The following is a 26527-nucleotide window of genomic DNA, read 5'->3' as shown; positions in this document are numbered from 1 at the left end:
CTCCGTGGCGAAAAAGGAGTGCTTTGCGATCAACTTCGCTTTCAGGAAGTTACCCTTTGGAGGGGGAGGTGCCCCGGTCCCTTCCTCTTCTCCCTCTACCGGAGGCGTAAGAGGCACCGAGGCGCCGTCTCAACTTCTGGCAGCAACACAAATGGCACGAGACGCATCTTCGTCTTTGGGGCACGCGGTGGTGAGCAGAGAGCAGCTCGGATAGCGGACGGCCTTTGTCAGCGGGTGTCGCAATGGATAGCTGAGCATAGACTCGGCGGACACCGGAACGACTGACGGACGGCACGACTGCTATCTGCTGGGCGAGGAGGGCATCCTGTTAAGGTACATACCCGAGGTGGATGAGGACGACGGCTCATCCCCGTGCAGAGTCGTGGGGCTACGGAAGTTGCGTAAGTCTTTCATACGTTTACTTTCATGACTCGGCCTTGGCAGGTCACAGCGGCAGCAGGAAAGCTTACGAGAAGTTGTGTCGTGTTGAGACATGGGAATGAGGCAGGATGTAACAAAGTATGTTCGTGCTTGTTCCGTATGTGAGAGAGCAAAACCCTCGGGTGGTTCCCCCCCCCCCCCCGGCTGCTTAGAGCCAGTCTGATGGGCCTTGAGGCCACGCTGGAATAATCAGTCCAGACCCCTAAGAGGCAACGACCTGTCGGGGACCCCGGTTCCCTTGCGTGGTCACACTCTTCAGGAACGACACCCTGCCGAGCCTCTGCCTTGACAACCGAAGAAATTCAAACTGACGCGTAAATATTACACCGCGTACAGAAAATTGATTGACGACAGCTGTTTCGACAGTTAGTTTTCGCAGAAACACAAACCTATGAATCAAGTGGTTATCTTTTATTTACTGGCTTTGAGCCATCACCTATAGTTTATCCACACAGTAGCCATAACCATTACACACTCCCATCCGGGCAGCCCGTGGCACCTGAAATAAGCAAATAATGAGAGCTGTATGTATCATATTTTTTTAGAACCAGAATGCGTCGAACTCCAGAGCAAGTAGTATGAGACTTAAGACAATATACTGTATGAGAGTTAGTCATTGTAAAAGGCCATTTGCACTGAAAAATACACGACCACATTATCAATGAGCGCCACACGTGATGCAACGTACTAAACAAGTCGAAGGCTCCACGCATCCGGGGACCCTTTTATGCCGCGGTTAACCGTTAACGTGTTACACGCTTGGGGTTCAATTTTCAACGATCTTCTTGCGATCGCATGTGCTCCGGTGGTGAGTGCTCCAGCGAGGCCTTGTCGATGTAGTTGCCTTCAACAACGGCGTGGTGTCAACGAATTGTAAGTATACTTTTGTTGGTGTGTTATCCGGAATCGAGAGTGAAGCTTGCTGTTGGGGGCTGTCGAAGACCGTGGGGAGGAGAAATTCATAATGGCTGCCAATGAACCTATTGCTCTTGAATGATTCTCAGCACCGATTGTTTTTTTCATATGTCCCAACCCTTGTCCTAAAAGATACCTTCGGTTTCTCCCATCGAGAACAGCTTGCCTGGCAGAGAATACCACCGGTGCTACCAATGAGGGTACTATGAAAGACGTGGAGAACGCAGCCATGTCTTGGCTTCGTCATTCACCACAGGCAGCCGAGAGGCAGCAAATCAAGGAGCAGAGAAGCCATGGGATTGCCATGGGAGCGACAGCACATGAGGCTTTCATTACCACACTTCCAAAACGGACTGGAATTTTCGTACCTGAAGCATCATGTGTGCTTCAATATGTGGCTATCTACACTTTTTACATTTTACAAGTCAGTATTTTTGGACCTTTCATGTGTTGTACATGCTGATAAGTGCACAATGCTCGGAACTTCGATACATTTGAGATGGTCTCCTTGTCCTATTTGAACATGCCATCGCCAAAGCACCATCCTTTATTCACACACTGTTGCGAGAAGAACGACACCTGGTCGCCGCATCTCATCAACATGCTCAGGCAAAGTCAGTCAGAGTCTCGTTTTCATCGGGACTTTTCTTAGTGTTTGAATGCAAGGGTATTATGAAAGGTGGTATTTTCCGGTTAATTTTACAGATTCTTCAGTGGGTACCTTGTAGTGTGTTGCAGTCTTTGGTGCCATGATATTTTTATGGTCATTGTTCATTTTTGTTCAACTCGGATATCACAAAGTTCATGTGACAGAAAAAGGAGCACTCTCTAGCCAGGTCTTTCGTAAGGTGATATGCCCAGCGATTAAATTTTAGGTAATCAGGTTATGTTTTAAGCTTTCTCTTATTACTGTGCTATTTGTTTGATAAACATTTTGGAGCATCTCCCTTCCAGCAGCGCAGTCTGTTATTGTAAGGCCATATAGCACATCTGATCTCGTAAGGCATCCCTATGTGCTCTCCTGCTCATACGTATACGTATATTTTTGGTTACATTAGCTGCAGAAGTTATCTATTCCCCTTAAAGTGCTCATTGACGTTCCCTTTATCATCCTGTTCTAAAAATGTGCCAAGTGTATAAGTATACTGTGAGTACGCGTTTTTTGTATTTCGTTGCATGGCACACGGTGTGACCTGGTTTGTTAGAGTTTGTATTTCTAGTACTTGAAAAAGTACTTGTACAACAACAGGACAAGACAATAGTACAACAGGAAGACCACAACAAAGCTGATATGTTGTATACAGTTACTGTGGTTTGCTCTTTATACTGTGATAATTTCATTTACTCTTATGCCAAGTGCTTCAATTCCGCATGCAAAGGATGTATGTAGAATTACATTTGCGAGTCTCAATAGTAAGAATAAACTAGTTGTTTTCTGAACTCGCTGCTTCAAATTTCCAATCGCCGTTGAACAGGCGCATTTAGTATTTAGTGCGGTTTTTTTTTTGTGTGGTGGCCAAGCAACGCAGAAAAAGGGAGGGGGTAGGAGAGAAGGAGCGCCCTCCGGGCACATCCCATTTGCGTACCATGCCCATCCCCAAGAAAGCCCCATGGGACTAGCCAGATACGTCCCAGAGGCATATCTGGGTGTACCATGGTTACGTGATAGGGATCATTTGGTGCTGTATTTCAGATGTTCTAGAGATATCATCGTCTTCCCCAAGTGACGTTCTAGAGGTGTTTCTCGGACCTGCATGTGTTGTCGAGGGCATTGCTATGACACATGGCGGAAGGCGAGATCACGTACACTTCCATTCAACGGGTGGGTGAGCTCGTAGCACAGTCGGTACAGCGCTCGCTTGGCATGCGTGAGGTTCCAGGATCGATTCCCTACGCGCGGAATGGGTACCGGTGGTGATGGCACTTTGTTATGAAAACTACGAAAACGGAAAGGGCTTTTTCGTAACTAAGACAACAGGTGGCGCCTAAGGGCTAGATGAGGGTTGAATAATACCCCGAGAAAGCATGTCTGACACCTCCTTCTCGATAGTCGTGCGCTCGGAAGCAGAAACTCTGTACGGGCGCTGAAGAACGGGAGGGGTAGCGCCGGTGTCGATGCGGTGATGCACACCTTTTGCAGCTCCCAACGGTGTATTGCCAAGGTCAAAGAGGTGGGAATACGTCGTTACCAGTGAAGTGAGGGATACGCGGTCGTCAGAGGAAAGGGTAGATGCAATCATCGTGGTCAGAGCAGTAGAATCAACACTCGCGTGCAAACATGCGTGCCACCGGGAAAAACAGATTTCCATATTCACATGCGTGGTAACAGCTGGCACGGAAACATACAGTTTTGGTGTGGTGAGCGAAGACCTGTCATCATTCAGCATTCTCACTGTTGGCTTCCGTCACTATTGAAGAGTGGCTTGACGAGAATGTTCCTGTTGCAGCTAATGATTTACGTGTCACATGGAGCAGCGAGTCATTTTAAAAATCGGCATGAGATCTCCAAATCTAGATTTGCGAGCGCGACATGGCTGTTCACAGGAACAGGACAAAAGTGCGGGTGACAGGATCGCTGAAGTAATCAACCACCATACCACGACACGCAACTTGCGTTCACCCTTGAGCAAGATGTCATCCTAGGGTCACAAGTTGCTTTAGCGTGCTTGCCGAAACACCTAAAGCGCGTCATTTACTCCATCTACGCGCTGAGGATGTGACTTGTTTTAGAATGCACAAGAAAAAGGAATGGGCAAATGTGTACTGCATCAAAGTGGCATACAAGGTTCGCATGCGTGGCAAAGCAAGACATCGGAAAGTGGAGGCCGAGAAACATTCATTGCTCGTACCGTGGACAGTGAATGCAGAAAAGTGACGTTTTCATAGCAACCGAGTGAAATCATTTGTCGCTGTCATTGCAAAATACTGCTTCCGCTTTCGCAGTCTTGTAAATATATCGACATAAACTACAACTTCCGATCACACAAAACTGTCCCTTTCCTTGTACGGCATCGACAGGAGGCTCGCAATTCCGCAGTGCCGCCAGCCGGCCTCCGACACGTACGCACGCACAGTGGGGCCGCGTTTTAGCGGTGTAATCGCCAGTGTACACCTTTTGAAGCGTAATTATTCTACGTCAGATGAAAGGTCTAACATCGGGCCATGTCGTGCCAAAATATAAATGAAATCAAAATGATTTTCGAGAAACAGACGCGCAAAATCCTTGTTTTTCGAAATATGTCAAAACATTTGCTTGTTCCAGCAGATATCTGTAGGAGGCATACGTACGATATATATATCACATGAAAGAGCATTAACAACTGAGTAAACTAATACCAAGTATGGTAATGAGGGACATCTACAGCCAGAGAAATCACGCGTCGAAGTTGAAACAAAACTGCGCGAGAAAACATACTCGCAATTTTTTATAGCACACAGCGTTGCACCTGCGCGTCAAAATTCGCGTTCAGGCTGCTGGCCTGTAGGCATACTTAAGCATAAAAAAATTTCACCGCAATATCTTTTAAAACTCACGAGATATGCGCGTGCAAGCACGGCAAAACTGAAACACTCGAATTCGGGGCCGGTTTTTCACGATTTTTTTTTCATGATAACTATTCGGTATAAATTATTCGTTTGACCGCTGTTGCTCATCATGTGCGATGAGCTTCTAAACATAAAAAAAAAATATATCGAGGAGGCTGATGGGACGTCCCTGCCTGAACTGATGTGAAACCGGCCTACTACTCTTTAGCACTAAACACCTCAAGAGCATACAGTGAGCGCCAAAGCATTTTGTGAGCTGCTATGTGCACACCTGAACCACGCTATACGAACAAAATATCGTTGACTGCTCAACGATAGAGTTCTCCTTCAACATGACACGTATACTTCTCATGTAACTGCTTCAGCTATTTGCGATCTTCGGTTTGATTGCCATTTCCATCCCCCATATTCGCCTGAGCGTGCACAATCGGACTACGACATACTTGGTCGCCTCAATGAGCATCTTGGCGGCCGTAAGTTTGTATTAGATTGAAGATCTGAAGGAAGCGGCGCATGAATAACAGCGAATCGGCCAAATGACTCCTCTGCTGCAATACAGGTGGTTCCCAAATGATGGCTCAGCTGCATTGAAAAACCGTGGGCTGCGTTGCAAAATGATACATTGTTTCTATGATTCTGGATTTCGGAATAATTTTAAAAAACTACGGGAAAACATACGCCGCTCAAATTTTCGGCAATTCAAAATCCGGTTTTTAGAGATCCCAGAAGCCACGAATTCGGCAGTCATGGTTTCACTTGGCATGCTGGTAAGGCCTGTGATTCACCACGCTGTTAGTGTCAATGAATGCGGTAGTTGTACTCAACCCCAAGGACATATGCCGTCATTCCAACCAGTTCAGTTGTACGCCTGGGTTTTTCCTGGTGGCTTTGTCCCATTTTCCTTATCCTCCACGTGAATGAAACACTACAATGGAGCGTTCAGAAAGGTTGCTTGATGGCGTAAACAAGCGCGATGGCAGGAAAGCCGAAGCTGTTCGAGGTGTTCAAATCGTCGGGTGATCGCGATGGCGATGTCATTGTCTGCAAGTGCCCTCGCATAACAGTAAGCAACGCAAACGGAAAGGGTGTGCTAAGAATTGCCGAGCACCTCAGCTCTCGGGACCACATTCAACTGAACAAGCCACGGGTAGACACGTGCAAGTAATTCCTTGTCCAACGCACATTATTTTTGTAATCATCTCATTTTGTATGTAATGTAAGATTTTTACTTTGTATCGCGAGAGAGCACGTGGTTCGTCAGTGGTCACATGCAATACTAACACCAATGGTCCGTTGCAGGTGATTACCAACAGCAGGCGTCCCTGGCGGACTGTATCATTGGTGAACGCAAACTGAACGACGACGCTGATGTCATCGTACACCAGTTCTGCCGCGCTCTTTAATGTACCACTCATTCACATACGTCGCAAATTTTTCTCTGAATTTCTGATATTCACTCAGCCCTGAATATAAACTTCGAAAATCTCAAATTTCCCTGAGAAGAATAATGTCCGAATTTGCACAAAATTAAACTCTGAAGACCCAGAACCCTTATTATTTCCCACATTATTCTTTTTTTTTTTTATCGTTCGTCAATGAATTATTCAATGTTTCATGTAGAACCACTCTCGTTACGCCTGGTGTCTGGATGAATGAGTGAGAAAGATGTATTAGAGAATAGGAATAGCGTGATCGGTTGCCCGTTCCCCTTGTACTTGAGGTACCCTAAGCTCAGGAGCGAGTCCAGCCTGCCTGGTCTAACAGTAGCATCCCTGATCGGAAATAACGAGGCTAGGTTCGAGCTCTGGCGTTAGAGCCTTCTTCGTGAGTTGCTTGATTTCATTCATGATGAACCTCGTCTTCAGTACTGATGGAGCGCCTACTTCGCTCTACGATAGCTAACTGGTCCTGCCGAAGATCTCCGATCGGAAGATCTTGGAGCTGTGGGGTGTTTCGCGAACATTTACCAGTGTGCGGTGCCAGAAAGAAGAAATACAACTTTGATGTGTTTCTGGAATATAGGCCAAATATGGTCGGTACTTCTTCGTAAATATCTCCTATGTCTTCCTGCTTACCTTCAGCCGATGTCGTACACCAATTCACAGGGAAACTTTTTACGGTGATTGCATTTTTGAAAATCTAGGTGCAGAGACACCACCTCCGCAGTAATATTACCCAACAGCACTGGAAAACGGGTCAAGGAGTAAATTTGAGTAAATAGCTAAATTAATAAAAATAATATTAACAAAACTAAATGAAATAAATAAACATTAGTCACAACGTCGGTTTGAAGTCGTCGAATAAAAGTATATCTTACAACGCCTTGAACAGATCAGTCGTCCTTACCAGGCACTTTATTCCGTCCGGACGGTTAGCCTGGCTCCTATCGCTGCCGCAGTAATGTTTGCAGCCGAAAAGTCCGTGCTCGTTCTGTTTACAACAGAAAGAAGGGTCGTGGGTGAGGAATGATCAGACTACTGCACTTGGGAGCATACTGAAATTACAAGGCTAACTGAGATTGAGAATGATTATCGCACGTATTTTCTACTATCTTTCTGCTCGGCATCTCTGAAATACTCGTATGCCTGTGGTACTGAAAGTCGTTAAGAAATATGTACCTAGCAGGACAGAGCATAGCGGTGACATACGTGGATATACGGGCGATATGCGACGGAATATAGAATAAAAAGAATAAATAGAATTAGATTTAATGTGGTAAGGCCACAGCCGCCCGATGCGATCTTCCCCTGAGGGCACGACCACGTGAAACCACCCACTAGACGCCTCTGTAAACAAACTAAAATAAAATCCTCGCATGTAGTTCCGAGATCACTTGATTACCTCAGGATCACTGATCACAAGATCTCTGGACTCTCATCTTTTGGTTCAACCTAGTCTCTGAACCTAAGTGCAAAGTTGAGGTAGTTCATAAAACGCTGAAGGTATGGAGACCAATGACAAGTTAGCAAGATAATATTTGAAAAAATAAAATAAAAATGAGGCGGTTGAGAGCATATGTTTCATATACAAAACAAAAGTTTCGTACAGCACCTGAAGAAGTACAGTCTGCTCTACAAGAATATTGTTTTGTATACTGTCAACTGCCTTACTTTTATTTTTATCTCGCATAATTGGTATGGCACTAGCTAAGCTTCCGAACTTGCCGTCGTGCGCCTCCACTGGCGAAGGCACACGGGGCAGCTTCCTCACCCGCCCGTCATCGGGATGGTACTGAGGAAGGCTGCAATGCTCCGTCCGTAAATGACTTCTCATAATGAATTGTGCAATAATTTAATGTCGGTCAGGGAAGCCCACAGAGGATGTATGATATACGATACAGGGTGTTTCACATAAAGTGTTGAAAAATTCTAACTGGCGACGTGCTCGCCGAAGGGTTGTGGGAATTTGGGCAATTATCTGCTGGGAACATTTGCCGCGATTTAGGAAGGCTTTGGACAATTCTTACTTGAGGGAAATTTATTTTTTACGTTGAAATATGCAAAGAAAACCTCACTTCTATTGCTCAAATATGAAGTGCTCCACGGAAAACCACAGGCCCAACAAAAACTATGCAGTGTATTGCAACAGAAATAGTAATTCAAATAAGTAGGAAAAAAATTAGTAAAAATTCCGGTTTAGCCCCGCGTGTTTGGTTTTCGTAAAGAGCGCAGGCAAGGCGCGGGGAGAGGAGAAAGTGTTCCCACCTCTTGCTTTATTTTTTCCCGACATCTTGGATCTTGATGCTGATGACAACCGCCTTATCGCAAAGAAGGCAAAAGAAATGAGGGCGGGTATACTTCCTTCTCTAGACGCACATTTCGCGCGCGCTGCTTTGCGAAAATCAGGCAGGCGGGGCTAAAGCGCACTTTTTTTCTAATATTTTTTTCGACTATTTCTGTTCCTATACTGTGCATAGTTTTTGTTGAGTCTGCCATTATCCGTGGAGGACTTCAAATTTCTCTAAAGAAAAAGTGAGGTTTGCTTGGCAATTTTCAAAGTTAAATTGAAAAATATAAATTTCCCACAATTAAAAGTCGTCTAAAGCTTTCCTCAATGCTAGCAAAAGTTTGCAGACGGTAATTGCCGAGAGTCTAATCTTCCGACGTGTACGTCCCCAGTCCCGTTATAATTATTTATTCCGTTATAATTTTTTATCACTTTAGTTGAAACACATTGTATATTTCAACCGATGACCAAAGAAGATGGTTTCAATGAACCGAGTGTCATGGTAGCCCATGACAGCGGTGCAACAACACTTTCAGTGATCCAATGATCATGATTCATCGCAGTATGAGCGCTGTGTACTAACGGTCCCTGAGATGTGTCGTGTAGGTATCTTGAACTATTGAACTATTATGCAGTTTGAAAACAATTTCAATACAATACTTACGTATAAATAGTCATAGCCTACCCCGCAACGTGAAGTTGTTTCCAGCTCTGCCAAATACATAGAAAAAAAAAATGGAGTAGGGATGCAGAAGACTACATGGATCCAACGGTAACATTTGAGCCTTTTGATAACGTGTGGCGAATATAGCTTTTTGTGAAGTGGTATATCTACGAAATCGTAAGGGCTCTCGGATTCCGTATCATTGGCAGTAAATCAGATATCACCAAAGCGATGTCAGCCACTCCAAAGGAATCAGGCGATTGGCTTATCATGTTTTCTGAAATGTTTCCATGAAACTTGTTCTTCATAAAACTCTCTAACAGGGAGTAATAGTAGACTGTTGATTATTTCACCATGTAGTTCTCGTATCTACCGGAACGAATGATTGCGTGCATGACTCAGAGTCTTATCTATGACGTGCGATAGACACGGTACTTAGGAAGCCACGTTGTCGACGGTCTAGTAACACTGAGTAATACCCCTGTCACACGGGCATTTTCGATCCTGCTCGACCGAACCTGCTTGAACCCAATGCAGATCGGATGGTGCTACACGGCCGCTTCCAAGCAGGATCGAACTTTGATCCTGCTTGACTCAAGACAGTTCCCATAACAGGATTGAGAATTTCAAGACGGCTCGACGACCGCCATTTGCATCCTCGACCCCGGTAAACTGTCATAACTTAAGACGGACATGCGCGCGAAGCTACAAATGATGCTTACATCGGTATACGATAAATTACCACTAATATCGCTGTTATATAGGAAACGCGAAATTAATGAGTTCCGTTTATTCATTTGCACAGGTCAACCATTCAATGCGCATTGAAAGTGGCCGTGTAGCAGCGTCAAAACTCGAGCGTGCTCGGGAAGTTCGATACAGATCGGATTCGAGAAGGATCGAAATGCCCGTGTGACAGGGGTATAATATTCGCTCTTCCCAGGCCCCAGCCCATCGCATTTGCACATCAGACTGATTGCCCTTGGAATGCCTTTAGGTCTGCAAATCTAAAGTCGTTTCAATGTCGTGTAAAGACTTCAGCATTAGAGGCCAATATTGTCTTGCGTTCGTAACTTTCTAGTTGATTGATGGCGTTTTATTTTCAGGTTTCTTGTCGGGGGGGGGGGGGGGGGGGTTCGTGCGTGCGTCCAGGGAACTGTGGCAGCACTTGTCGCCATTTGTTTCCAGGTCTGCATTACAACCGGCATAGTGTTTTATCTGGTCTGCACATGTTCTCCAATGCTTTTTTTTCGAACACTTCCAGCGCGGCCATAATTTTTGCGCTACATTCGCAACATAGTCCATAAGAACTGTCATGACAATCACATCAATGCAGTCGAAGTTCTCGTGCAAGCTTACCCTTTCCCTTGCTGAATTGCTCATAGTCTGGCTTTTGATAACATTCTCCTCCGAAGCATATGCCGTAAGAAGGAGGGTCGAATATCTGTAAAATTATAGTACTCTCAATATTGTATGACACAACATGATGGTATGATTTAACGCTTTGGACGTTAGTCATGCTCCAAGTACAATCACTCCTTCAAAACTTGCGCAGCCGTGCTGTGTGCCTTGGTACTGTCCGGTCAGTAATTACAGTATCCCGTCAGTACCCCGTCAGTAATTTCCGTAATTCCAGTAATCATTCCCGTCAGTAATTACACCATAAACGAAAGGTCCGCCAAGTAGGACCACACCTTTACTTGGACGTAGTTCATTGCCCTAAAGTTGTCGCGGAATATTGGGCTCTTTCTTCTTCCAGGGTAAGGAACTTCGACGGTGGACCGACGTGTGCAAAGGGACACCAGCGAAAGTAGGGCATGTGAAATACTAGCGAAGGTACACTTGGCTTGGTGGACCGTCATTGCCCTACCACACACAGAGAGCCCTCTCTATTTAATATCTAGGAAACATTTGATATTTTCCTTTGCGGTAGGACTAATCATCGTGTGCCTATTATATGTTTTTGCTAAGACTGAGTAATATCCACAATTTAGCCTTCAGTGTCTTCAGCTTGGAATTTCCTCTATCCGCACCAGCGTGACCAAGTTCACGCCTACAATGAGAAGCATTAGCGTCTGTTACTGTTTTTAACAGCAACCAGCAAATATTCAAACTGTCTAGTCTTCTCAGTCTTCCTTCCGGTTCCCTAGCAACCGATTCAAGAAATGATTTGTATTGCCGTTCTGGTGGAAACCAGAAACGTATCAGAGAACGGAACGTTTAGCGGTACGCAAAATATGGAAGAAGCTCAGAAGCTATTTGTTAATTCTGTTTGACGCTCCGAATGAATTGTGGCTATCAGGAGCATACAGACATAGGCAACTGTGCCTAAATTCGTCTGGAAAGTCTACCGGAAAGCCCAGCGTGAAGCCAGAAAAAAAAAAAAAGAAAACTCACACAGCACAGATGGTACCGGATTTGGATCTGCATCACGTCCCGATCTCGGTGTGGAAGGCCGTCCTAACCACAACGCCATGCGAGCTGGTAAATTCGAACCGCTGTACTCCATGGCTGAAAGGAATAAGCTTCGTCCTCTGGGGGGCTTTGTTGGAGTGGTGACGTTGGTTATTGTTGAGTACGTGTTTCCTGTCGCTGTCTGGGTTTTTCGATGAGTGCTATACTTCTATCTTTCATGTTCTTAGGCACTTTGAAGCTTGTGTTGTGTTTATTAACACAACACAAGGTGTGACTTTTCAATGGCTTAAGATGCTTTACCGAAAGCAACGCTGATGAGCAGGAGACTGTGACGCAGCCGGTGTGATTTAACAAGTGTAAGCTTCCACAAAACTCAAACAGAACTAAAAAGGTATCTGCGCTTGCCTAGCTGTCTCTTGTTTCTGAAACAGTGCGTCAGTACAAGCGCAGACAATTCTCTGCACTTTTACTGTGTAGCACATGGTGGGATAATAGACGCCTAACCCAGGGATAAGTTGTTACTTTAGGACTAGGTCTAAAAGTAGACATGTATTAGCCTTTTACGGGGTTAAATGTTTAGTCAATGTCTGCAACTAGATGTCTGCTACACCTCTATCGGGTTATACGTTCAGTAGACATTTTAATTTGGAAGTCTACTCGACCTCTACAGTTTTAGATCTTCCTTATACATGTACAAAAAATGGTCCACGAGACACCCCTGAGACGTTCGAAGCTAAAAATCTTTTCGCGTCGTATAGCAGCTCATTTTGAACTGTAGACCCTACTTAAACATTCTCAATGTTGAGATTTTTCTTTTCACATGTAGAGGGGATGGGAGGGGATATGTAGAGGTAAAATACGTGGAAAGGTTTCCAGGTTGGTGAGAGCTACGAGGACCTGCAAGCGCTTTTTGCCTCCAAGGAAATGAGGTGTACTCACTGAGCATTGTGCAAAGCATTGCCGCGGTTCTGGGCATGCGCAGTGACGACCCCTCATTCGTTTGTGGGTCCAGAACCCTTGTGTACGATCTTATTCTAAAAATATCTGTACTCTTCATCTGCTTGATGCGTACTCATCATTCGTTAGCTCAGGCTGAAGGAAGGGCCGGAAGAGAGGGTAGGGCAGCCGCGGATCGTGCCCCGTGACCCGTGCCACTTCAGGGCCCCGCAGGATCCAAGGCCTGTCGTAATCATACAAAGAAGAAATGCTTCAACTGTGTTATCACGACGGTATCGTGAGGAGGAGGCCCAGGCAAGACTCACCCCCGGGGCCCGTAAATTCTCTCGCCGACCCTGGCTGCAGGCAGTACACACTGAAATACATGTGTAGCTGGGACACTGGAGTGGTCACAGCCAAAGAGTGGCAGTCAACGTCAAGACGCGGTCAAAGCCTCCAGCATTGTTCTGTCAGGGTCAGGAATCGTAGCAGGGCGCCTGCCACAGAGGGTTGGGATGCTGGATTGTTCCAGGGTATAAGAAGAACTTTCGGATACTTTTGTATGTGGTTACTATTTCTTATTTGGAATTAACCTTGAAATTGTTCTACTCTGTATGGTTATTTCTGTCTCCTAGCAGCTGCGCTGACCCCACAGGTGATGGAGTCAGCAGACAAGCTCTACCAGAGCATTGTATGAGCTCGATATTTGGCAATCCTCTCTCTCCCCCTCCCTCACCCCATCCCGTGCTTGGGGTCTCAGATAAACCAGTTCCATAATGGAGCTCGTAAATGCGACGCGTAATAGTTGTAGAAGAAACGTTACCTAGAAAGCAAGTGGTTCGGGTAGCATTGCATAAGCGTAAGCAAAAGACCATGTTTTCACACAAAGCGAAGTATCTGTAACAGAAGTGGAGATGAAAGAGACCATTTGGAGCGAAAGACAACATAGCCAGCTACGACAAAAGGGAGAGGGCGCAGACTAACTGGTCTCTCGGGTATTCGTTCCTTCATAACTAGCTTGTCAGCCGCTTTTGTGCTCTCCCGTTTTTCTAATATAAACAGTGAGCGCAAAGCATATATAAGGGACCGAAGGAAACCGTGACGCTCATGTCAGAGCGTCGCACGTCCAAGTCACGTCTTCGCAATTACGCAGAAGCTCAAAAGAAATGGAGCTGCTGGTGCCGACTAGGGAGACCACATAGCTCCAGAAATCATCCACGTATTTCAAGAAGAAGGTAGCATGAAGAAGGCAAAACACACAAATATGTGCTGCATGTTACTCGAGCGCATGCACAGCTTTCGGTCAGTAGTAGCATATAAAGATCCTCCATACCATCAATTATATAGTAGTATAGCTTCACTCCAGGTAAAATTACAAACGTTAAGGATGTCGCCCACAACCATCGAAATTTCCTCCTACCGAAGAGCTTCCTAACTTCGACGCTTCGAGGGAACAGAAGGAAAAAAGATGACACCAGGCCTCCTCTATTACTCCATGCCTCTCTGGTTTACCCTCTCCTCCTCTCTTTCCACCAGCGCCACGTGACTTCAGCACCAGTTGACCCTCTCCTTTTGAATCTGGAAGACGGTGCACACGCTTTTCGTACTGACAGCCACTACAGCCACCTCGTCCGCGTTGAAAATAGTTCGCGTGATTTCAAATGTGTGTTCCAATTTTTCCGGGACTTCCAGGATTTCAATTCCTTCGTGGTACAGGTGCTGTTGTAACGTCATACTGAAGGTCTTACTTTTTTTTTACTAGCTTTTGTTTTGCGTGTGCGTGGAAGCGTTTCAGCAAGTCCCTGGCGGTTTAATCTGTTGAGTCTGTCGGTTATAGTTATGGAACGTCGAAGTTTGCGGTTAACTTGTATGTTAGTTTCGAATCTGAACATATTCCCAAGTTCCTTTGCACATGTTAAAATCTGCTAGATTCAAAAGGAAGAACCAAAGCGCTCAGCTTCCAGCAACAATTGATTTAGTATGCAGGCATGAAGTTGCGCACGAAGCTTTGTGCGCAAGCGCACGACCGCGCTTGCCTGATGCATCGCGTTGGTCGGGCAGCGGCGCCACAGGCTCCTCCTCCAGTGCCAGCGAAAGGCTGTCCGACCAAGTAACGTGATGTTGACGCTTTGTGGTGGATGAAAATGGCGGCGAAGGGTCCATGACAAGGGAAACTGGCATGTGCTCATTGTCGATGAATGCCGGCTTAAGCCTGTCAATGCTAACGGTGCCTTTACAACACTTGATGGAGATGCAACTTAGGTTCTGTGTTGTACTCGAAATTCCTTACAGCGCTTAATAACAAAACATGATAATGATGAAATTATTAGTGTCTCAATAGTAGCGATCACGTCTCAGACTTTTTATAACAACACAGTTTTGATTGTAATCGCATTAATTAAGATTGTCTTCTTCACCTAAATGTAGTGTACTTTGTTATAGATTTTATTTCCTCTTGTGCTCGTGTCGTCCCTCTGTGTTCATGTGGTCTTTCATGGTCTCTGTTGTGCACAATTACATGTATCAGAACTGTAATTGAATTGCCAACCCACTATCCCAGCAAACCATTAATATCCCTAGAACATCCCTACAAGGTCGCGAACGTCCTGAATATCTTGACATCCGTAGGATATCTATGGGATATCGCACAATTTCAATGCGTGTTGGGCTTACTCCAGTAAACAACAGATGTCCCTGTACATTGGAAGGATATCGCGCTCTGGATGTTTGAATGTCCCATGACAGGCAGCCTGCATATCCTAGGGATATCTATGGGAGATCCAGGAAAGATTTGTTTGTCCTTATAGAGATGGTAACCTGAATTAAAAACACTTTAGTTGATAGGAAGGGATGTCAGAAATGTTGTTGGGTATACCGTGAGTTGATGCAGAAACACAGGATGCGAAGATACACCCTCATCACCATTACAAATGGTTTGCGCCACGCTACCCCTAACGAACGTGTGTGTAACGATTTGTATTTCAGTATATGTTCCATCCAGCTCGCAAATAGAGGTTACTGCGGGTTTTCCCAAGTGGTCAAAGTAAGGCGGGCAGGGTTCGGCACTTATGTTGGCAGGTCCCACAGTGTTGCTGTACTGTGATGAATCCTGTTAGGCTAAGGTAATGTTTTGTTCCCCAAATGGGAACAATAGTATAAAATGGGTTAAAACACACAAATTTTATTTGCAGGCACAGAGTTGCAGTGTTCTCCACGCACTCTACGAACACCAAATATGTGATGCACTAAATTTTTAAAAGCAAAATATGTACCATATTCGTAATCTCCCTTATATATCCAAATATCCGTGACAGACGTCGCAGAGACTTTCAGTGGACCTACAAACATGGCAGAAATGCTAGTCGCTGGGATATCGCATGGATGTAAAACGGATCTGTGGCAAACTCCACTAGATATCCAAATGTCCCGGGCAGGATATCTTATAGACATTTGCTGGATGTACCTGGTTTGCTGGAATTGCAATGACAGTGGTCGCGTCTCAAACTTTTTATAATAAAACTTGAAATTTTGATTGTTATCATATTGATTAAGAATATCTTCTTTGATTAAAAGTCACGTCCATTTCTCGTTTTGATAGAGCACTGTTTCGCTATTATTTCCCTACATGTAACTGTTGTTTGCGTGTTTGAGGATGCGTCTCTTTTGTTTCTCATATAGTGCTAGCTATTAATTGTCTTGTGTTGATTAGAATTATTTGCTTACGTCTATGCTATTCACTTAATAAGTAGCTGATAAATTAAATTTGTGTCATGTTGAAATAATGCATATTCAACTTAGCCTCCCTATTGTGCTTGAAATTACATCTATCAGAACTAGTAATTGAAATTAAAACTCCATTATTGCAATGCTGGTGCTCACGTATAGGAATATTAGACTTTTTACAATAAAACTTGTAATTTTTATTGCAATCGTATAGATTAACATTATCTTCTTTGATTAAATTAACTATTCCATTTTAATACGTCGAAAAGGGAAAAAAAGAGAAACACTGTCAAGGAGCCCGCGAAGAGGGAATCACACAAGTAACATGAAAAACGGTTAGGAGCAACTAAGATTTATTTGAACAAGAACTTTCGTGCAAGAGACTGCACTTCTTCAGGTTACACAACTAAGTGCGACACAAGTATATATACCAGGAGAACAGATACAATAAAACAGGTTTCCAGAACTAAGTTCCATTTTTCTCTGATTCCATTTTAATGGATTTCCATCACGTTCCATCATCAAATTCCATTTTAACTCTGATTCATTGAAAACTTGTGTGTATGATTACCATGAATAAAAAATACTGTATTTGATTCTTTCTGTGTGATGCCTCTTTAATGCTACTGCGCCATACCTGTAATAAGTATATTCTTTATTACGTGAATTGTATTGTAATGTGCTTCTTCTGTTTCAGGTCTTTTCGGCGGGATTTTCAGCTTCACAGATTGGTATTAATATTATTATATATTGGTATTAATAAATATAAATTTCCACATGTACTTTTATGTATGACTGTCCTTTACATGTAAAGCGCCCACCGCACAGCTGCTGTGTAGGAAAAAAATTGCCATTGGGGTCGGCCCAGGCAGAAAAATCGCGAACGAAGTCGGCTCAGGTGCAATGATGGCATCGCTTTGCGGAGTTGCCGGCATATATGTGCATACTTGCATGTAAACTGCCCACCACACAGCTGGTGTATCAGAAAAAAAATTGCGAACGAAGTCGGCACAGGCGGAAAAATGCACGACGGTAAGCGCGGGCAGCCCTCCACCCGCGCGCGCCACCCACCAAAAAAATTGGCGAGTCAAGTTGGCCGAGCTGTCAATAAACGCCCCTACCAGCGATGCCGCTTTTCCTACGGCATGTATCTATACTACTGTTAGTATTAACGAAAGCTAATTTGTCATTGTTATATTTGTACTTTTTTGCGTTCCTGCTCCCGCAATGAATGATGCGTTTACTGTGCATGTGTAACGACCGCTTGCGTAGCAGCACTCCTGAACTGAGATTTTTTTTCTCCTTATGTCCTTAGCGTGATGTGTGACATAGACGTTGTTCGTATAATCTAAAAGATTTGTCTGCAAGTTATGACAATGCGAGAGTACAATGAGCGCCAGCGACTTCTGTACGGCTGGGCGGGTGTCATATAGGATTGCAGCTCGCCCACAACTGTGGAGACCGCTTCATCTTGAGCACTATGCTGAAGTGCTTTTTCTTATGTATAATTTAGAAATATTACCTCCACTAGAACCTCTGTGTTCCGCCTCACATTCGTGGTACCTGCAAATGGATGCCGTTTTACGAGTAACGTCCGCGAACGTTACCAGCAACTTTTTCACAACGGCACATGTTCATTCTCGTGTTTTAGATCCTTCACAACACGGGTGTTCTCGGACCAGCGTACCGCGCTAGAGTAGCACCCAGTTCCACCGAAAGCCGGCGAATCTCTTAGTTGAAATGGACAGCTACTGCACAACGGAAATAGTGAGAGATTCGCGTGCTTTCATTGCTTGACTTGCTCCACGACTGCTCAAACTGAGTGACAGCCCAGGCACACACTACAATTACACGTTGTAATCACATGCATATTTAGTTGTGTCTTTTCAGCTTTCCAGAAACCTTAAGCTGCTGCTTAAGGGCTCAAAATAAAATATCGATCCATTGTGTGCTATTAACAACATCTCAAATACTATGTTGGACTATTCAAGATGCCCACATGACAGTCAAGCAAAGGACCAACAAAACATGAAATATTGTATTCCATGTATCTGTGTAGTTCCTCAACTGCTATCATTTAATTACGTTATTGTTATTCTGGATGTACATTGGAATGTGCAATGTTTGACTACAAATAATAGCTATGCACTTTTGTGTTGCAGCATTGCATTGGATGTGCCTATGTTGGGAACAGCGATCATGCAAAGGGGCACTGGTTACATACCACTTGGGCTGGTACCAGCTAAACTCTGTTCGAACGGGCAGCACTCCAAGTGGAGCCACTTCAACCTGTCCCAGCTCAACAATGACCTTTGCAACTGTTACAGCGGGAGCTGTCGGTGCTCCGATCTAGATAAGTTGAGCAAACTTATCTGTCACACCTGTGGCGCTATGGTGTCAAGCTGTACTTAAAGAGCGCGGCTCTCGAAAATAAACGTTTTTATGTGGTATGCCTTGACAATGTAACACTGGCGACGGGGTTTTCGTCTACAACCCAGCGGCTGTCTAACAAGCTGCTTGCGATGTACATACACCTTGTAGCAGCCCCAGCGGTGCTATCATCATCCTCGTTCATCATCTCGCGCCCGCGTAGCCGCGGAGAATAGATCAGTTGGGCTCTCGCCGTCAAACCAGCCGGTTCTCTTTGTCTCTCCTTGAGTTCCAACAACTGGTGACCCGAACGTTCGGTGACCGAACATTCTAGAACCTTGGCCCGTGCTCCGCCATGCCTCTCGGGGACCCGCAGCTCTGCTCCATCCCCGATGTCTTCACTGGCTGCCGTCGCCGTGAAGCTGCCCCCGTATTTCGACCGCAACCCAGCTGTGTGGTTTCTCCAAGCTGAGGCGCAATTCAACTTGGCTGGCATAACCGCACAACAGACCAAGTTTTACCATGTCATTTCTGCCCTTACTCCCTCTGCTGCGAATGAAGTTTACGACATACTGGCAATTCCTTCCCCTTCTACGCCGTATGACCAGCTAAAGAAGGCTCTTCTCCAGCGAACGACATTATCAAGCCGCCTACGCCTGCAACAGCTTCTCTCGACAGAAGAGCTCGGTGATCGCAGGCCCTCTCAATTACTGCGGCGCATGCGACAGCTGCTCGGCGATCAATCAGCTTCCGTGGACGATGCCCTTCTGCGTGAGCTCTTTCTTCAGCGACTCCTGCAGAATGTACAAATGGTCCTGGCCACAGCGGCTGACATGACTCCCGACCAGCTGGCCACTCTTGCTGACGCGGTTATGGCGGTGGCCAATCCAGTTGTAGCTGCTGTGTTCCCTGCATTGCCCCCTTTGGAACCTGTCCGACCTCAACCGCACCAGCCCCCGCAGTCCACCATTGACGACCTTTGTCGCGAGTTCCGCTCCCTGGCCGCTGTCATAGCCGCTTCCCACGCGTCAAGACCAGACACCCATCTCCGACGGCAAAGTCGCGACCGAAGTGGCCGCGGGACAAGACGGTCGCCTTCCACCAACCGAGACCGCAGTCTTGCAATGTGCTGGTACCACCGCCGCTTCGGTGCTGACGCACACCACTGTTTCCTACCTTGCTCATGGCAACAACAGGGAAACCAGCCGGCGGACCATTGATGGGGACCAATGGCCCAGGCTCTTCCCCCAGTCGCCTCTTCTACGTCCGCGAGCAAGCTTCTGCCCCACGCTACCTCATTGACACTGGGGCGGAAGTCAGCGTAATCCCCGCAAGCCGTACAGACCGTCGACAACAATCCTTGTATTCCCTTACTGCAGTGAACGGTTCCCGAATCCCGGTCTATGCCCAGCGGTCGCTCACCCTAAACCTCGGCCTCATCTCGGCCGCATCTTTCGGTGGATTTTTCTCGTGGCTGACGTAACCCAACCCATTATCGAAGCCGATTTCCTTACCCACCACCATCTCCTCGTCGATATGCGCCGTCGCAAACTCATGGACTCCTCCACCAGCCTCACTGTGTCAGGTATACGTTCGTCCTTGCAATCGCTTCGAATTGCCTTCTACCAGGACTCAAGCAACCCCTTCCTCGCCATCTTGAGGGACTTCCCGCAGCTAACTCGCCCTCCTGACTGGACCCGGCCCGTGAAGCACAGCGTGGTTCATCATATCGAGACCACAGGTCCCCCGGTCTTTACTCGTCCCCGCCGTCTTCCGCCGGAGAAGATGGCCATTGCACGCGCGGAGTTCGACCACAGTTCGATGCTAGTTCGCGGAGTTCGATGCTAGAAATGGGAATCATCCGCCCATCCTCCAGCAGCTGGGCGTCGGCGCTGCACATGGTGCCTAAGAAGACCGACGACTGGCGCCCCTGCGGGGACTACAGAGCCTTAATTCGCGTTACCATCCCCGACCAGTACCCCATCCCCCATGTCCATGACTTCACAGCATCCTTACATGGCGCTACTATATTCTCGAAGCTGGACCTCATACGGGCATACCATCAGATCCCCGTTGCCGAGGCAGATATCCCAAAAACGGCCATAACGACCCCTTTCGGGCTCTTCGAATTTCCACGGATGCCATTTGGCCTTCGTAATGCAGCCCAATCGTTCCAACGGTTCATCGATCGTGTCATCCGTGGCCTGCCGAATGTCCATGCCTACATCGACGACATTCTGGTGGCCAGTCCGACACCCGAACAGCACGACGCCGACCTGCGCCAGCTATTTTCCCGCCTCACTGATTTCGGCATAATAATCAACGTTAACAAGAGCGAGTTCGGCGTTCCCGAATTGGACTTCCTGGGCCATAACATTTCCTCGGCTGGCATTTCTCCTCTGCCATCCAAAATCCGAGCGATCATAGATATTCCGCAACCCGCCAACTTGCAACAGCTACGGACATTTTTGGGGATAACAAACTTCTACCGCCCCTTCATCCCGCACTGCGCGGATATATTAAGACCACTCGAATCGTTGCTGTCCATCAAGCGCTCCGCCACCTCGTCTCTGTCCTGGGCTGCTGGCACTTCTGCCGCATTCGCCAACATCAAGGAAGCTCTTGCTAACGCCACCATGCTGGTGCACCCGGTACATGGTGCACCAACCGCCCTCATGGTGGACGCTTCCTCCACAGCTGTAGGCGCGGTCCTCCAGCAGAGGACATCAGGCGATTCTGTATCATGGCAGCCCCTGGGATTCTTCTCCCGCAAGTTGCGTCCACCGGAAACGCGCTATAGTACCTTCAGCCGGGAGCTACTCGCAATTTACCTTAGCGTCAAGCACTTCAGACATTTCCTCGAAGGCCGTGCTTTTTCAATTTTTACGGACCACAAACTGCATGTCTACGCATTCCGTTCTTCCGGAGCCAACTACTGCGGTCGTGAGCAACGACATCTTGCCTTTATCGCAGAGTTCACCTCAGACATCCGCCACATCTCCGGCCCCCTCAACCCCGTCGCCGACGCCCTCAGCCGCGTTGACAGAGATCTCTCCGCCCTCGCGTCCGCGCCGCCTGCACTTGACCAGCTAGCCGAACTTCAAGCCCAAGACGAAGAACTGAAGTCGCTGCGGTCGGCGGCGGCGACAAGCTTGATTCTTGAGGACGTAACCTTCCCCGAAGCTCGTACCCCAATCTGCTGCGACGTTTCCCGTGGCACTCCTCGACCATTCCTACCCCCTGCAGTACGCCGCTCGGTGTTTGATCACCTCCATTCTGTGCCGCACCCCGGTATCCGGGCCATGCAACAGCTAATTTCGTCGTGTTACATCTGGCCTGGTATGCGCTGCGACGTCAAGCGCTGGGTTCGCTCCTGTCATGCTTGCCAGAAGTCCAAAGGTACCCGGCACACGACTTCGAACCCCGGTCGATTCCTTGAACCAGACATCCGTTTCGCGCACATACATCTTGACCTCGTCGTCCCTCTGCCTCCATCAAACGGATTCCGCTATGTCCTCACGATGATCGACAGGTTCTCTCGATGGCCGGAGGCCACGCCTATTGGTAACATCTCCGCTACTACGGTAGCAGCTGCCTTCGTGCGGACATGGGTCGCCCGATTCGGCGCGCCCGCTACCATTACAACGGATCGAGGCAGGCAGTTCGAGTCCCGTCTTTTTGCCGAGCTCTCCGCCCTGCTGGGCGGACACAAGACCCGTACCATGGCATACCACCCCCAAGCTAACGGAATGGTAGAGCGCCTCCACCGAAGCCTTAAGACTTCCCTCAAAGCCACTACCACATGCCCTTGGACAGAAGCTCTGCCTCTCATACTGCTGTCGCTACGAACAACCGTCAAGCAGGACCTCCAATGTACCCCTGTTGAACTTGTCTACGGGACCACGCTTCATATTCCCGGCGCCTTCTTCCCACCTTCTGCCCCGACCATTCCAGTCGACATAACTTCCTATGTCGAGCGACTACGGTCCTGCCTCGCCGACCTCCAGCCCCGTCCCCCCGATCTAGCGCCCGCCCGTCTTACCAGCACCGTCTCCTGCAGACGGCTACCCACGTCTTTGTCAGACACGACGGGGTGCGCAAGGCCCTCCAGGCCCCGTACGACGGACGCTTACTGATCGTGTCCAGTGGCCCCAAGCACTTCACAGTCCAAATAGCAACCGCACGGAAACGGTCTCGCTCGACCGACTCAAACCGGCTTTCCTGGATGACGAAGTCGACGCGCCCCGGCTTCCACCACAGACTGTTGATTCCCCAATCCTCCCCAGTACTTCCCCCTGCCACACCCCTCAACGACGTGTCCGCTGGGCCTCTCCGCTACCTCATCTCATCAACCGCTACGCTGAGGGGGGAGCCATGTAGCAGCCCCAGCGGTGCTATCATCATCCTCGTTCATCATCTCGCGCCCGCATAGCCGCGGAAAATAAATCAGTTGGGCTCTGGCCGTCAAACCAGCCGGTTCTCTTTGTCTCTCCTTAAGTTCCAACAAGCTCAAGCTAGGACAAAGCCGCAAGCCACAAACCAACTGATGACGGAACAACGGAGCTCGGCAGACAGGCAAGACATTCAAAATACCACAATGTCTCGCATAGGACGTATTGGAGAGTTTAACTGGAAGACGGAAAATTTTGATTCTCTCATAGAGCGGTTTGAGCACAACATCCCAGCCAATGACATTCCTCACGCAAAAAAGCTCGTAGTTTTCCTGACTGTCATTTGTGCATGAACATGCGAAGTACTTAAAAACTTACTCGTTCCTAGTTTACCCAGCGAGAAGACATACGAAGAGGTCAAGGCCGCATTAAATAACTTTTGCAGATCAACAAAATTTGTAATGGCAGAGCAATGCAGGTTTAATCGCAGGTTTCAACATGAAAAAGAAAGTGTAGCGGACTTTATAGTGCAGTTAAAACAACTGGCTAGCAAGTGCGAATTTGGACAATTTCTACAAGAGGCCCTGCGGGACATTGTAGCAGGACTACGAAACGAACATACGCAACAGGCATTACTTGCGGAACCAAAGCTCACATTTGGAGCGGCGTGCAAGATTGCGCTAGAGAGAGAGCAAGTGGAGAAGGAGACTGAGTATTTGCACTCGGATGCTTCTAGAGATAAAGTAGAAGCCGTACTAAAGACAGAAGTGACAAGAAAGGGTCAAGAAAGTGAAGCGTACTCAAAAGGGTCAGTGCCATCAAGAAGTGGGAGGTGTTTCCGATGTGCAAACCAACATGACCCACAAGTGTTATGTTATGTGTTGTCCCGTCAGGACGGCTCTATGTAACAAGAGCGTACCGTGAGGCCGGTTACGAGCCGGGGAAAAAAAGGAAGCTTTATTCTCCGTCGATAACACTTAAATAGCACTCTGACGGAAGCGGTACACGCCCCCATACTTCCACCTTGATACCATCAAGGTAAACAACATTATAACATTATACGATAAGGCACGTATCATGCATCCCCCTTTCCCTCCAAAGCTAAATGGAAACACTGACACTGTTTACATTCACCATGTACTATTAAACAAAGCGAAAAACATCTCTACTTTGTAGATGTGAAATACAATCAGAACCCAAATCTATCAGGCGGCTTAATACATCGTCTGCTCTTCGTGTGCCTGTGGAAGTTATCTGAACACATGGCATCAAGGTTCTCAGTCACTGGCACGGTCGCTTGCTTCCCTTGCTGTCCCTGTGCATGGTTTGTTGAATCAGGCAATCCCGTGGCTGAAGTCGGGGTTTCTTGGCGAGAAACTGAAGTATCACTTGTCACGGAGAGGGCATTGTCACTGTTAGAGGTGTCTTTCTTATACGGTACAAGATGGGTCCGCGTTCGACGTACTTCTTTGCCCCTCGTAGCTACCCAGATTTTTCTAGGAGTTGTAGCTTTACTTTTGACGACTCCTTGGCGTTTAAGGTCTATTATCCATACCCTACCTCCAACTTCGACTCGTGGTACATGTCGAACACCATGTGCTGTACCAGATGGCGTGTTTGAGCTTTAACAGCTCCTCCAGCTTCCTCAGGTCATCGTAGTTCAGCGTCTTGGGTAAAAGTACTTCAGGAGAGATTGGGATAGTAGTACGCAACTTGCAGCCCATCAGAAGTTCCGAGGGGCTGTAACCGTTGGCCAAGGGAGATGTCCGGAATGGTAAGAGCGACTCATAGGGATCATCTGTTTCCTTCAAGGAATTCTTGATGAATTTCACTGCCGCCTCCGCGAGGCCGTTACTATGGGGGTAACGCGGACTTGATGTAGTGTGACGAAATTTATATGTTTGTTGCGGCAAAGTTCTTAAATACTGATGACTGCGCACCAGAAAACTGGGGACCGTTGTCACACATTACCTCATCAGGAATACAGTGGCGAGCGAAGATGGACTTACAGTGTTCGATCGCTGTTTCCGATGAGGTACTTCTTAACGGGGCGATTTCAGGAAATCGTGAGTAATAGTCGGTCAGAACCAACCACCAACGATCCTTGATGAAGAAAAGATCCATAGCGACCTTCTGCCACGGTCTTCGGGGGAATTTCGTCGTCAAACACGGTTTCTTCCTATTCAGTGCGTGCTCCTTACACGCAGGGCAACTGCTGACAAAAGTACCGATATCATGTCCTATGCCGGGCCACCAGACACTGTCCCTCGCCCTCGCTTTACATTTTACGATGCCTTGATGCCCCGAGTGGATCTGTTGTAAGATGTACTTCTGATATGATAGGGGTACGACAATTCTACCTTTATACATCAGCAAGGTGTTCTTGAAGGCGATGGCGTCACTATATTCCCAGAAGTCTTTGAGTTCCGGATTTAGGTCACGCCGAGATGGCCATCCTTGAGTGCTGAACCTAACCAGCGTCTGGCAAGTTCTGTCCTTTGTTTGCTCCGTGGCGATGGCCTTCAGACTCATTGACGTCACAGAGAGGGTTTTCTCAAGCAGATTGACGTAGCCGTGAAGGGCTTGCATATCGGAGTGGATTGCGGGAAAGCGCATCTGCAGCGACCTGCTCCTTGCCAGGGACGTATGCCACGGTGTATGAGTATCTCATCAGGCGCATCCTGATCCGTTGAAGCCGTAGCGTGAGGTCATCCAAGAACTTCGTACTTAGGATCGCGACGAGGGGCTTGTGGTCGGTTTCAAGGCGAAACTCTTTCCCTATGAGGTATTCTTGGAATTTCTCACATGCCCAGGTGAGGGTCAAGCCTTCATTTTCAATTTGAGTGTAGCGGCGCTCTGTTTCTGAGACGGTTCTCGAAGCGTAAGCGATCGCCACTGGCGACCCGTCGTCTTGTTTTTGGAGGAGGACCGCTCCCAGGCCATACGAGGATGCGTCCGCAGAGACCACTGTTTCTCTGTTAACGTCATAAACTCCCAGCACCGGAGCCGAAAACAGGATGCTCTTCCATCGTGAAAAGGGTTCTTGCTGTGGTTTTTGCCATACAAACTCTTGTTTACTGGTTAGCATCAAAGTGAGCGGTGCTAGAAGGTCCGCCATGCGTGGAACAAAACGACCCAAGTATGTGGCCAAGCCCAAGAGTCGTCTCAGTTCGGTTTTCGAGGTTAGGGCGGCGATGTTCTTGATGGCTTCCAGTGCTCTTCCGTTTGGACATCCGCCATCCTTGCTAATCGTGTTTCCCAGAAAGTCGATCGTGTCCACTCCGAAGATACACTTTTCGGGATTTAGAGTCATCCCTGTCCATGTTAGACGGTCCAGTACTTCATGGAGACTTGCGTCGTGGGCTTGCTGCGTTGAACCGAAGACGACCACATCATCCAT

The 26527-nt window shown here is 47.3% G+C and overlaps 1 protein-coding gene across 1 annotated transcript in view; it reads right to left on the bottom strand.

Annotated features, from left to right (window-relative positions):
* Positions 1–835: 835 nt before the first annotated feature.
* The window catches only part of LOC135383186 (uncharacterized), a 60708-nt gene continuing 35016 nt past the window's right edge, over positions 836–26527 (bottom strand). Inside the window, exons 4-7 of the mRNA XM_064612766.1 lie at positions 10652–10736; positions 9293–9339; positions 7249–7332; positions 836–940 (exon numbers count right to left, since the gene is read on the bottom strand). Coding sequence (XP_064468836.1) covers positions 878–940; positions 7249–7332; positions 9293–9339; positions 10652–10736 — 279 coding nt within the window. The 3' untranslated portion in view covers positions 836–877. The remainder of the gene's footprint in view (positions 941–7248; positions 7333–9292; positions 9340–10651; positions 10737–26527) is intronic.

Source organism: Ornithodoros turicata, chromosome 2, assembly GCF_037126465.1.
Source record: "Ornithodoros turicata isolate Travis chromosome 2, ASM3712646v1, whole genome shotgun sequence".
NCBI classification, from domain to species: domain Eukaryota; kingdom Metazoa; phylum Arthropoda; class Arachnida; order Ixodida; family Argasidae; genus Ornithodoros; species Ornithodoros turicata.
The sequence above is the reverse complement of the archived record's forward strand: the minus strand, read 5'-3'. Positions and strand labels throughout refer to the sequence as shown.